At 40.3% G+C, this 14,471-nt stretch overlaps 1 protein-coding gene across 1 annotated transcript in view; it reads left to right on the top strand.

Annotated features, from left to right (window-relative positions):
* The first annotated feature begins 1,122 nt into the window (after positions 1-1,122).
* The window catches only part of LOC140724582 (opsin-3-like), a 65,900-nt gene continuing 52,551 nt past the window's right edge, over positions 1,123-14,471 (top strand). The window contains exon 1 of the mRNA XM_073039009.1: positions 1,123-1,477. Coding sequence (XP_072895110.1) covers positions 1,123-1,477 — 355 coding nt within the window. The remainder of the gene's footprint in view (positions 1,478-14,471) is intronic.

Genomic DNA, 14,471 nt, shown 5'->3' with positions numbered 1-14,471 from the left:
AGGCTACAAAAATTGGTAGATATAGCTCAGTCCATCACAGGCAAAGCCCTCTGCATCATCGAGCACATCTGCAAGATGTTCTGCCACAAAACCAGCAGCTTCCATCATCAAAGACCCATCATCCAGGCCGTGCTCTCTTGCTACTACCATCGGGCAGGAGGTCCAGGAATCCTTGGTCCCACATCATCAAGATCAGGAGCAGTTATTACCCTCCAACAACCAGGCTCCCGGGCTAGCGTGGGTAAGTTCTCTCACCTCAATCCTGAACTGACTCCAGAAACAATAGACTAGCTTTCAAGGACTCTACAACTTGTGTTCTCAGTACTATCTATCTATCTATCTATCTATCTATCTATCTATCTATCTATCTATCTATCTATCTATCTATCTATCTATCTATCTATCTATCTATTATTTATTTATTATTTATTATTATTTTATTTGTGCGATTTGTCTTCTTTTGCACATTAGCTGTATGTCAGTCTTTGTTATTTATAGTGTTTTCCCCATGAATTCTATATTACATTATTTTATTTTCTTGTAGATGTCTGGAAGAAAATGAATCTCAAGAAATGGTGGCATGTATTCTGATAATAAATTTACTTTGATCTGTGGCACGAAGAGGAGGGGTGCCATGCAAACACACAAAAAAAGTCTTGTCATTCGCTGCAAAAACGAAATGAAAAGCCATGGTTCAGTGTCTCAACAGCCACCTGCATTAAAGAGCGAAGTTTCAGCAAAGAATCCGCAGAGACGGCTCAAACAGAGCCTGACAAGCGCCGCGGACGACCTGACGAGACGAATCAGGAGTCCTCAGCTGATGCGCCCAGCTGTTTCTAGCGGTTTGCACATCTGTGAAGTGTATGGTTTGGGGCGGGGAAAGATTTTCCCGACCATCCTCGCCTCATCTGCGCTCAGGATAAATGGAGAGTTAAAAAAAAGCGCGCCATCCACAAGGAGGGAGAGCTGTTAAGTGATTGAGCATTGGACCCCAACCTCCTCCTTCACCTCTGGTCTGTTACGTGTAGACACTTTCGTGAGTCGGTGGGCAGTGGCGGCTCTTCAAAGAATGTGGCTTCAAACTTTCTTCCCCGCTTACTAATGCAGTGTAGAGGGCGGGAGATGTTTTCACTTAACCAGAGTGTCATGAACTATAGTGGCGGAGAGGAAGGGGCTTTCTATGACTGGGAGGCAGCCGGTCCCTTCTCGCTCGGCCCCACTGGCCATCTGGTCTCCGCCGTGTTCCTGGGTATCATCGGACTGTTGGGCTTCACCAACAATTTCCTGGTGTTGCTGCTGTTCTGCCGTTTCAAGGCACTGCGCTCGCCCGTTAACCTCCTGCTCGTTAACATCTCGCTCAGCGACCTGCTCGTCTGCATCTTGGGCACCCCTTTCAGTTTCGCTGCCAGCACCCAGGGGCGCTGGCTCATCGGGAAAGCGGGCTGCATTTGGTACGGATTCGCGAATGCCCTTTTCGGTGAGCTTCAGCAGAATATCTCGTTAAGCAGTAAATTCCAAAAGGGAATTGGATCTATGAATGAGGGAAAGCTTTGATTTATACGTCATATCTAACCCAGTGAATAGTGGTGCGATATGTAACTAGATAAGAAATCCCACAATTGTGCCTGTCGTCGTTCTGTTAGTGAGAAATATTGTATAATCAGTTATTGTTTGCCATCGTTCAGAACTTCCCAGAGCTCCTTCTAGCCAAAGTTGTCAAAGTTCTAGTCAGCGTTGTAGTTACAGTGTGATGGAGAGGTTGCAGCGGGTGAACGGGCTCTCACAAACCCGTTGGATTAAGAAGAGGGTGATCAGTTTTAGTGATGCTGGATACAGACTGAGAACAGGGTAAACTTCACTGATCTTTCAAATAGTTGCATGGGATTTTAAGCATTTAACTGAGAGACATCCCATATGAATGATGGTAGCTTTGACATCTCATCCCCCCCCCCCCACCAAAAGTGCCTCAACGGAATGTAAGCCCGTGCTTACGCTTTGAGATTTATCCTATTTGACCTGTAAGGTGGCAGCTATGTGATATTTTAATCATGTGCATATCAACAGATGTAGTAAACACATAAAATATAAATCTAAGTATCTTAAATTTGTAGTTAGTGTGTAAATAGTGAGAGTAGAGACAGGATGATTTGGCAGATAAATGTGTGGCTGAGAAGCTGGTACGGGGGCAGGGCTTCAGGTTCTTAGATCATTGGCACCTCTTCTGGGGGAAGTGTGACCTGTACAAAAGGGACGGTTTGCACTTGAACCCAAGGAGGACCAATATTCTCGTGGGTACGTTTGTTAGAATTGTTGGGGAGGGTTTAAGCTAATTTGACAAGGGGATGGGAACTGGAGCGAAGGGACTCAGGATAGGACGGATGGTGAAAAAACAACTACAGCATGCAGTCAGACTGTCAGGAAGGGCAGACAGATGACAGGACAAAATTGCTGCCAGCAGGGTGAGTATCAGTGCATTAGGAATGCAGATACAAAAAGGGTAGCAAATACGGTATTCCATGTGTAATATCTCAATGCACGGAGTAAAGAAATAATGTGGATGATCTTGTTGCATGTTTACAGATTGTTGGGTATGACGTTGTGGCCATCACTGAATTGTGGCTGAAGGATGGTTGTAGTTGGGAGCTGAATGTCCTAGGTTACACAATGTATCAGAGGGATAGGAAAGTAGGCAGACAGGGTGGCGTGACTCAGCTGCTGAAGAATGGCATCAAATTATTAGAAAGATGTGACATAGGACTGGAAGATGTTGAATCCTTCTGGCTTAAGTTAAGAAACTGGAAAGGTAAAAGGACCCCAATGGCAGTTATATACAGACCTCCCAAGAGTAGCTGGGATGTAGACTACAGAATACAACAGGAAATAGAAAAGGTATGTCAAAAGGGTAATGATATGATAGTTATGGGAGATTTTAGCACGCAGGTCGATTGGGAAAATCAGGTTGGTAAAGGATCTCAAGAAAGTGAGTTTGTTAAATGCCTATGAGATGGCTTTTTAGAGCAGTTTGTCATTGAGCCTACTGGGGGATCAGCTATATTGAATTGGGTGTTACGTAATGAACTGGAGGCGATTAGGGAGCTTAAGGTAAAAAAAAACTCTTTGGAGAGAGTGATCACAATATGATTGAGTTCAACTTGAAATTTGATAGGGAGAGAGTAAAGTCTGACATAGAAATATTTCAGGGGAGTAAAAGAAATTACAGTGGCATGAGAGAGGAATTGGAAGGAGATGCTGGCAGGGATGACAGCAGAGCAGCAAAGGTTTGATTTTCTGAGAAAAATAAGGAAGGTGCAGGATAAAAGTATTCCAAAAATGACAAGTACTCAAATGGTAAATAGTAGAACCATAGCTGACAGGGAAGTCAAAGCTAATGTACAGGCAAAACAGAGGGCATGCAACAAAGCAAAAATTAGCAGGAGATAGAAGATGGAAAATGTTTTAAAACCTAGATAGCAACTTAAAGAATCATTGGGGGAAAATGAAATATGAAAGTAAGCTAGCAAACAATATCAAGCTGGATAGAAAATAAAAGAGAGATTAGAGTGGATATATGAGCCCGAGAAAATGAAGCCAGAGAAATAATAATGATGGACAAGGAGATGGATGATGAACTAAATGAATATTTTGCATCAGTCTTCACTGTGGAAGACACTAGCAGTGTGCAAGGTGTTGAAGGGTGTGAGGAAGAGAAGTGAGTACATTTACTATTACAAGGGAGACAGAGCTCAAAAAGCTGAAAGATCTAAAGTGCATAAGTCACCTGGACTAGATGAACTAGAGTTCTGAAAATGGTAGCAGAAGAGATTCTAGAGACATTAGTAATGATATTTCTAGAATCTTTGGACTCTGGAATGGTTCTGGAGGACTGGAAAATTGCAAATGATGCTCCACTCCTTAAGAAAGGGAGGAGGCAGCAGAAAAAAATATATAGACCGGTTAGCCTGACTTCAGTGGTTGGGAAGATGTTGAAGTCAATTGTTAAGGATGAAGTAATGGAGTACTTGGTGCCATAGGACAAAATGAGACAAAGTCAGCATGGTTTCCTTAAGGGAAAATCTCGCCTAACAAACCTGTTCGAATTCTTTGGGGAGATTTCAAGTAGGATGGATAAAGGGGATGTAGTGGATGTTGTATATTTGGATTTTCAGAAGGCATTTGACAAGGTGCCACATGTGAGGCTGCTTACAAAGTTAAGAATCCATCATATTACAGGATAGTTACTAGCATGGTTAGAGTTTTGGCTGATTGGTAGGAGGCAGCTAGTGGGAATAAAAGGATCTTTTTCTGGTTGGCTGCTAGAGACTAGTGGTTTTCCGCGGGGGTCAGTGTCGGGACCGCCTCTTTTATGCTGTAAGTCAATGATTTAGATGATGAAATAAATGGCTTTGTTGCCAAGTTTGGAGATGATACAAAGGTTGGTGGAGGGACAGGTAATGTTGAGGAAACAGGAAGGCTGCAGAAGGATTTAGACTGTTTAGGAGAGTGAGCAAGAATATGGCAAATGAAATACAATGTTGGAAAATGCATGGTCATGCACTTTGGTAGAAAAAATACATATGCAGACTATTTTCTAAATGGGAGGGGGAATAATCCAAAAATTGAAGATGCAAAGGGACTTAGGAGCTCTTGTGCAGAACACCAGAAAGGTTAACTTGCGGGTTGAGACAGTAGTGAGGAAGGCAAATGCAATGTTAGCATTCATTTCAAGAGGTCAAGAATATAAGAGCAGGGATGTGAGGCCTTACCTTGAGTATTGTGAACAGTTTTGGGCTCCTTATCTAAGAAAAGATGTGCTGGTATTTGAGAGGATTCAGAGGAGGTTCACAAGGATGATTCCAGGAATGAAAAGGTTATCAAAGGAGGAATATTTGATGGCTCTGAGCCGGTACTCACTGGAATTTAGAAGGATGAGGGGGTATCTCATTGAAACCTTTTAAATGTTGAAAGGCCTAGACAGAGTAGGTGTGGAAAGGATGTTTCCCATGGTGGGAGAGTCTAGGACAAGGGGGCACAGCCTCAGGATAGAGGGGTGTCCATTTAAAACAGAGATGCGGAGAAATTTCTTCAGCCGGAGGGTAGTGCATTTGTGGAATTTATTATCACGGGCAGCTGTGGAGGTGGGTCGTTCGGTGTATTTAAGGTGGAGATTGATTGGCCACAGCGTCAAAGGTTATGGGGAGAAGGCCGGGGAGTGGGGCTAAGGAGGGGACAAAAGGATTCAGACATAATTCAATGGCGAAGGAGACCTGATAGACCAAGTGGCCTAAATCCGCTCTTATGTCTTATGGTCTTAATTATCCATCGTGAGATGACTTATTAAAATCTATTTCTCATACTATAGGCTCTAAAAGTAAAAAAAAAGGTACCAAAATTTAAATTCATGTAAATATTTTCCTGATCCAAAAAGTTTAAGCCATTAAATAACTTTCCTTGTTTTTATGCTGGGTTTCTGATTCAGGAAACAGTGATTGAGTGTATCATTTTGAATAAGGCAGAACATCCTCTATCATTGTGCCTTGGTACATTCAATATTGTGAATCTATCATGTCACTTATCTTCAGCAGACTGACGATGTCTTGTAAAATGTTACATGGAGAAGTCCTTTGAGTCCATTTCACCAAGCTGACATCCATCCCTCTTTTAAAGTAGTCTGGAAAATTACAATTTCTGATATAAGCAACAAGTTACATGGCAGATTGTACAAGCAAACATGTTTAGCAAGAGATCGAGGTTTAACACTTGCTTTTTCTCGTGAGTTACTGCTTCCTATCAGTGCAAATTAAATCCGTGCGTGGCTGTAACTTTGTGCAGACTTGGTCAAATTGGCCAAGGTTCTGCACGTATTTGTGTAGATTTCAATTCTTAAACCCTTAAGAAATGAGCACATGTATACTTGACATGTCAAATTTTTAATCATGTCAAGGTTTAAAAAAATGACTTGGAGGTACACATTGAAATCAATTGTTCACATCTCTTCACAGTTCAGATTTGCACTCTACTGGCAGTCAAAAGTACATAGGTCAGAAGCCTAAATGAATTGTTATACGAACATGATTTCTTAGATACTTAAGGTTTTTATTTCCCATGTAGATGTTCCAACAATACGTACCATTCTCTATAATGTTGTTTGTCAAAAGCAATTCAAACTTTACTGTTTACTCAAATGAAGTTTGAATTAAAGTGTTGGGGCACTGAAATTAAATGATTAGGATAACTACAGGTTAAAAATAGCATTATTGGTTCTATTGTTTATATTTTTGTGAATAACCAATGACATATTGAAATATGAGAGCAGGATATTACATTTATCCAAACAGTTGCTATTTACCACATGAAAGCAATAAGGTTTTAATATCAGGTAATGGATATTAGTATTCAGAAGTCAGTCTTCAAATGCATAGAAATGATTTAATGATATCTCTAGCAACTCGAGGATGATAAAGAAACAGTTGTCATTCTATGTGCTGTGCTTACTGTTGTGCAAAGTAGCTGTTCTCGCTTTTATCTGAATATTTTGGGAGCCTAATGATATCTTGGTAGTATTTCTTGCCTTAATATGTGGAAGAAAGGCACATAGTATTTTCAGTGAGAATCAGAAACTATTGCAGGAGATGAAAAGCTGAAAGGAAAGAAAATGCTTAAGATACTCAGTAGGTGACCCAGCAAATAAAGAGAATTAATATTAATATTTTATGTTGACCCCCATCAGAAGAACTGCCAATGAAGTTAGTCCCCTTTTTTAAACAGATTTACAAGACATTCCTGGGCATCACAAGTGGTAAGCTGTTACATAATTTCCATTGAAGAGGATTGTCCTAGAATATATTGTTCTGCTGTGTTTATCCTAGCTATTATCCTTTTGAAATAGAAAGTCTAATTGTTGCAAAATAAACTAAGTTTCAGAACATTTTATCAGGAAACTGCATAGGAGTGAATTGGTGTTTAGGTGTTCTCCTGTTTCAGGTCACTGCTTAGCAGCGAATTTTAACTTTGCTGCATGGATGCCTATATGAAACAGAGCATTGCTTGCTTAGTGCCAACATCTAAGTGAGATGCAAAACTGCTGGAGGAATCTAGCAGGTGTAGCAGCATTTAAGAGACAAAGGGATGTTTCATGTCAAAACGGTGCTTCTGGACTGAGAATGTAGAGGGAAGATAGTGAGCATAAAGAGGTGTGAGGAAGGAATGAAGCTGGGTCTGCAAGTCACTAAGTAGAACTAGATAAGGAGGGCACTGATGAATGGATAAGGCCGTTGGGGGTGGGGTTTACAGTTTGCCAACAGTGACTGATGGATGATAGACAGAATCAGGTGAGAGATAAAAAGGGCAGATGGAGCCAGGTTGTGGAAGAGTTGGGAGATGGAGGTAAAGACACATAAGTGGAGAAAAAAAAGGCTTCAGATGCAGGAATCTGATAAGTAAGGAAGGTGGCAAGGAATTAGATAAGGGACGGATGATAGACAAGCTGGAACCAGTGGAGGGAAAGGATAGGAGACTCAGTAGGTTGTGTATATGGGTTATATACAGGTAGAAACAGATGGGAAAGCAACCATATCTGGGTAATGGAGGCCTGGGAACTGTTGGAACCTAAGTGAATCAAAATGAGAATGGAACAGAGTACCTGAAATTAGGAAATTCAGTGTCCATACTGTTCGGTTGTAGACTATCTAGGTGGATTAAGAAGTATTGTTCGTCTCGATCGCATTTGGTGTCAATCTGCAAGTAAAAAAGGCTGAGGATATACATGTCAGTGCAATAACTTTTTTTTCTTTCTATATTATCATACGTTGCATTGTACTGCTGCTGCTAACTTAAATTTCACAACACATGCTGGTGATAGTAAACCTGATTCTGATTCTGAATGAAATGCCATATCACTAGGAGCTCAAGATGACCTTTGCAGTCAGAGTGTAGGTGTTCTGCAACTGGTAGTCTATTCTACATTTGGTTCCACTACAATCAGTGGAATTAATATCCAGTGTGACACACAGTTGCAAAGGCAGAGTTTCTGCCCCCTTCCCTCTTATTAAATTTAAGCAGCTATGTTTGGATGAAGACTATAATGAGGACAAAAACAAAAATAAGAGAGGACAAAACTGAACCCTGGTGAAAGATTATCAATGAGCAGGTACTGATTCATTTAGTTGCCATCTGCTTTACTAACTGTTGATGGAAGGGTGATAAAATAGTAACTCATGAGTGTAATCCTTCTTGGATTATACTTATTAATTTAATAATGTAATAAGTATAACCCAATGCCACAGCTTTACTGGAACAGCTTGGTAAAAAGTGAATAAACTCAGCTACTCAGTCTCTTGCACTGCTGATATTTTCTGAGTTCACACCATTAAGTGTGTCTATATACACTCAGTTGCCACTTTTTTAACGAGAGTTTTGCCCACAGAATTGCTGCTCACTGGATACTTTTAGCTTTTTTTTTGCACCATTCTCTGTAAACTCTAAAGACTTTTCTGCATGAAAATCCCAGAAGATCAGCAATTTCTGAGACACTTAAACCACCCCATCTAGCACCAACAATCATCTCATGGTCTTAGTTTTGCATAGGCTGTAAAAAAAAAAGTTTATATTCTTGCCCTTATTGGTGGGGATTACAGCAAAAGATAGTCTGCTTGCCATTTTAATTGAAGATTATCCGTCTTGTAAAAAGAATAATGCGACTGTCACCATTGCACTCAGTTGGTCATCTAACAGTACTGTATAATTGATAATTAATTTGAAATTATCATTGTTGCTCAGTAGATGAATAAAACTAGAAACAAAAACAAAATAGTCAACAAATTGAGCTGTAAAGTCCAACAATTTGCAGCACTCTCAATATTGACAATGGCAATAACCCCTTGATGGTTTTCAGCTGTTACTAGAACTGCTAATGAAAGATAATGTCTTTTAAACTATAAAACATTTTAGAAAAAGTGTATTGGACCCAATAGTACAAAATATTCCTTCATAATACTAGCTATGCCACTGTGTTGACTCAATTTGAAGAACTTTGTAAAAAAAAACTGCACCCTTGTAATTTTTGAACAAATGACAAGCATATCATACATAGGCTGTGGTGCGTTAGCCTGGATTTTGTAGTTTGTAATTCTCAGCTACAGCTCTGATTTCTGATTGCCTCATACTTGCCAAGTTTAGTTCTGGAAATCTGAACTTTCAAGTAAAGAATGCTCTGTATCCAAAAAAAAAAGCCATAAAATCACCCTGGAAAACTTTTGATAGATGGATAATCCATTTTTTTTAGCTTTGTCATTAATTAATTGTTATTAAGCTTGAATTCTTCTGAATAATCCAACATTCAAAAATAGAAAAAATAGTGAAATAAACTTACTAAACTTATTAAAAGAATAATTAATAGCATCACTTAAAATCTAAGAAAGTAAAATCAATGCGGCTGTAAATAAGAATAACTAAGGAAAGTGTAACCAACCCTTTTATACATTATTCTACACAATTCTGAAATCTCCTTTCAGGCAAAATCCAACATGATGTCAAATTTGAGGGAGTTATAGGAGATCCATATTTAGCTGTTGATTCAGTGGCTGAAATTTCTTAGCAAGTTTGTACTTACGCGTTTGAAGATACACATGCTTTAGACCCAACCCTCTTGCGTTTATAGAGTTTTATGCTGGCAGATTACCATGGAATTGATAACATTAACCAACATACAGTGGACACATTGAGTTTGGAAAGCTGCAATTGACTTAATCTTCTTAGACAAAAGATGAGTTGCTGCTCCTCAAGGCTATGTAAGCTTTCATTATAATGCTATAGGACATTGGGATTTGAAGGATCCATTGGTGGGATAAGCAAACTATAAGTAGGTGTCCTCTCCCAGGTCAATAACTGTATGACAAAGCAATGGATAGGCTGTATTTTTCACATGCACAAGGTAAGTTTCCTGAAATAAATGTTGTTTTCTGAGCTCTGTCATAATAAGAGATTGATAGGCAGCAGAAGAAAAGATTCAAGGATATTCTGAAAACTTTGGAAAATTTTCAACACCCTTTCAATCCCAGGGAATCCTTAAGCCTCAACAGTTCAAGACTGAGACACAGATAGGATACTATCAAAATTCTTAAATCAACGTGTTAAAACTATTCAGAAGGCTAGCAGTGGAAGAATAAATAACCAAAATATGAACTAGCACATTGGAATAATTAGCATATTATTATAGTAGAAACAAAGCCTTCTTGTAACCTTGTACATTATATGTTGCATATATTTGTATTAACCTGTTGGGGATTGGAGGGTGCAGGCCAGAGGGCAAGGTCCTGGAGTCCATTTCTGGTCTTTCATTACCTGGCATCCATAATCCTCAGTGACGTTCCACTACTTTCTCTGCTTGATAAGTGAGTCAGGAAACATCAAAAAAAACCTCTCAAGCAAAAACACTTACTTTGATAATTAATTGAGCTGAAAGACTTAAATGAACTTCTTGGAATGAATTATTAAAAGCATTACTCACCAGCAACTTGGTGAATGAAATAATGTTTAACAAATAATAATCAAGACAGAAAAATGCTGGAAACACTCAGCAGGTCAGAAACCATCCAGGAAGAGAAAGAGACTTGATGTTTCAAATTGTGATGCTTTGTTCAAATTCAGAAAAAATGGTTTACATTTGCTGCATTTTCTGATATTGTTCTGTAATTGTACAAGTGGCCATAGTGCTCACAAAGAGTTAATTGAACAAATTCTATCTGGCCATTGGTCTTTCAATAGATTAGAGCAGTGTACAGTGGAAAATCTGAAGCAAATTGTTGGAGAAGTGGCCTGCCCTCATTTCCTGGAATGTCTTCCATAATATGACACTTTCAACAAACATATGGCCAATGTCTCTGCTTTAAGTCTGGCCAACAGAAAACATGGGAGATAATCCTGTTCTGCAGGTGTTGTAAAGCATTCGTATTGAACAAGTATGTACATGCCTAATTTGACACATCCACTGGTATGGAATTCCTGTAAGCATTGTTTTCAATGGAAATCTGGAATCACTATGTTATGAAGAGAGAGGGATCACAGAATAATCATTCTGGTATCAGGCAACAAACAGAAGATTAGGAACAGTTCCATGTTCAGGAACAGTTATTACCCCTCAACCATCAGGTTCTTGAGTGAAGGAGCTAACTTCACTTGCACTATCACTGAACTGTTCCCACAACTTTTGGACTCATTCTCTAGGACTCTTCATCTCATGTTCTCCATATTTATTGCTCATTTATTTATCATTATTATTTCTTTCTTTTTGTAATTGCACAGCTTGTTGTCTTTTGCACATTGGTTGAACACCTAAGTTGGCGCAGTCTTTCATTGATTCTATTATAGTTATTATTTTATAATGGATTTATTGAATATGCGTGCAAGAAAATGAATCTCCGGGTTGTACATGGTGACATATATGTACTTTGATAATAAATTTACTTTGATATTGACTATGAATTCTCCAAATCCAATTCACTGACTTGTTGGCGGACTGCAAAGTTGCTGTGAGGCCACGGTTGTAGCAAGGACAAGACCTGAAGCTGTGATGTCACCTGTTTACAGATGCCCGGGGAGAAGCATTGGAGTCGGTGTGCTCCACTGAAGTGCCGGGAGCGGCGTGTAGAGTTGGTGTTGCTGCCCAGTGTTTGCTCAGCAGAAGGCAAGCCATATTGTGTTCGACTGCAGATTGTTGCAATATTCACGGACTCAGGGTTGTGGACTATATTTTTTTTACATGGCTGTATTTTACTGATATCTTATACGTGCCTTGTGCACTGTATGAATGTTAGCACTGTGTTTGGTTCCTGGACCCTGGATTAAATTTGTTTTGTTTGGTTTACTACTGAAGTGTTACAGTGAACTGAAACAGTCAATGCCTATAGATCAGTTCCCGGGCTGATTTTCACTGACTGGTCATTTTCCTATCAGCATCTGAAATATTCTTGGGTAAAGCATTTAAATAGTTATGCTTTGGGATGTACTGTTGAGCTTCTGTGACTTTTGTAGTTGCATGATTTTTCAGAGTAAAAGCTTAATTCCAGTTCTGGCTTTGTTCCATCTCTTGGCTTTGGGTCGCATCAGTAGTTATAGGCAAGCAACACAACAAAGTGACTTTGAGGTGCTGTACTGACTTGGCAACTTCGCTGGAAGATCTGTGCGCAGTTGTACAACAGCAACAAGTTCAATCTGAGGCAGCCCAGCTGAGGTTAATTGAAACCTTGACCAGCAGGTTACCAGTGAGTTCAATGATGTTGATATCAGACACTGAACAAAACTCATGTGCATCAGTTGTCACATCCATTACCATGTTCCATTTCAATACTCTTCAGGAGTTATGTTTGCATCATGGTTCAAATGTTATGAAGATAAGTTTTGGGTTGAGTTCACAAGTAAAGACAACTCATAGAAGACAAGCAATTTTCTCCAAAAATTGCTGAACTTGAGGGCTATTTCAACTGCATTCTGCCTTAGAACTCATGAAAGATTATTTGAGAGACTCTCTGAGCAGTTTTGTAGTTCAGTATCTCTCTTCACTGTTCACTACCATTGCCTAAAACTTGTGAAACCCTTTCACCAAGCCTGTATACAAGCTTGGCTCATTAGGTAACTCTGCTGACAGCCTCATGACTCAGTGGTGAGAAGGCCACCTTTCATAAACAACATACACCTAGGGTCAGTATGATTTGAGGTTCAACCAAACAGGAAAGTTAGGATGTTCCAATTAAGGAGCACAGGTAGTAGTGAATGTTGTGTAAATACTGCCTGTACACAGTAATCAGTAGCCCAGAAATGAGAGATCATACACCAACATAAAATTATAAAGAAAGTATATTTGCAAAATTTTCAACTTACAGTCACAGAAAACAAATAGAAAAATAAAAGGGCCCATTACAGTAAAACCAGTCCAGAGCGCACATAAATGTTGGAGCTCGTTTCTGGATTAGTTGGAGGTGTATTGCTTTACTCTTGTGCTGGACCCACAGGCTGCCTCCACGTTCCAAACTTCCTTTGAACAAACTAGCACACTCAAGTGTATTGGCCCTTCCCCCTTGGAGCTATTCATCTGCATAAAACACTTCTTGCACTGTCCTTCCAACAGCATTCTGCAGCATCTTCCCTTGTGCCCCGCTCTGCAGCTCTCACCAAAAGACCCCAAACCAGACTACAGTCCTTCAGAAATCTGATCCCACCCAGCTCTCTTGAATCTTCCACTGGGCAGAAAGTTACAACTGGCTGACACAACATTCCTCAGTTAGACAACATTGCCCCTTATCTTCAGCCAAAGCCAAAACACTCTTTCCAGCAGGACACAGTGCTTTTATAGAAAACTGCTAAAATAAAATACCTCACAGCATAGCATAGAAATCTTAAACCAGAACATTACATTTGTTAAACATGACACTGACGACTTCATCACACATGCCCCTGTATGTGAACAGTTCAGGCTGGGTAACATGATTTAATCACAATTCAGATGTCTGATTCCTATTTGTGGGCTTCAGGCACCTGGCCATGCTGACATTCATAAATGGCTTCTCGCCAGACTGAAACAAGATCCTGATATGACCCTAGAAGCTATCACTGAAGAATGTCGACATTTGATGAGCCTGAAAAATGATTCCAACCTGATCAAACAGAACCCTGTCAATGCCGTTTCCACTGGCCCCGACGTCACTCAGCAGGTTTCTGGGCAGCCAAACTCAGCTTGCTGGAAATGCAATGCATGGTATTATGCAAGAAACAGCCCTTACAGGAACACAGTTGCAACAAATGCCAAAACTGCGGTCATAAAGAAGGCTTTTGCGGTCCTTCACCAGGGACCAGTGAATCACAAGGACAGGAAGGTTCAAAGGTGATAGGTGCAAATGGGAGCAGGGCAGGGGGTGAAGCAAAGAGCTGGGAAGTTGATTGGTGAAAAAGATAAAGAGCTGGAGAAGGGGGGATCTGAAAGAAGATGGTAGAGGATCATGGAAGAAAGGGGAGGGGGAGGAGCACCAGAGGGAGGTGATGGACAGGTACGGAAATAAGGTGAGAGAGGGAAATGGGAATGGGGAATGGTGAAGAGGGGTGTGCAATTACCGGAAGTTTAGGAAATCTTCAAACAGTTGGAGGCTACCCAGATGGAATTTAAGGTGTTGCTCTTCTAACGTGTATGTGACCTCATCACGCCAGAAGAGGCTGTACTCCAGCTGAAGGAGCAACACCTGGCTGAGCATTTCTGGAATCTTCTGGCAAACAAGACAGAATCTGCAGATGCTAGAAAACCAAGTAACACACACAAAAATGCTGGAGAAACTCAGCAGGCCAGGCAGCATCTACGGAAAAGAGTACAGTCGATGTTTTGGGCTGAGACCCTTCATCAGGACTGGAGAAAAAAAGATGAGGACTCAGAGTTGGGAGGTGGTGGGAGGGGAGAAAGAAACATAAGGTGATAGGTGAAACCGTGCAGT

This window comes from Hemitrygon akajei, chromosome 3 (genome assembly GCF_048418815.1).
Source record: "Hemitrygon akajei chromosome 3, sHemAka1.3, whole genome shotgun sequence".
Lineage (NCBI taxonomy): Eukaryota > Metazoa > Chordata > Chondrichthyes > Myliobatiformes > Dasyatidae > Hemitrygon > Hemitrygon akajei.
This window is presented reverse-complemented; position numbering and strand designations above follow the sequence as displayed.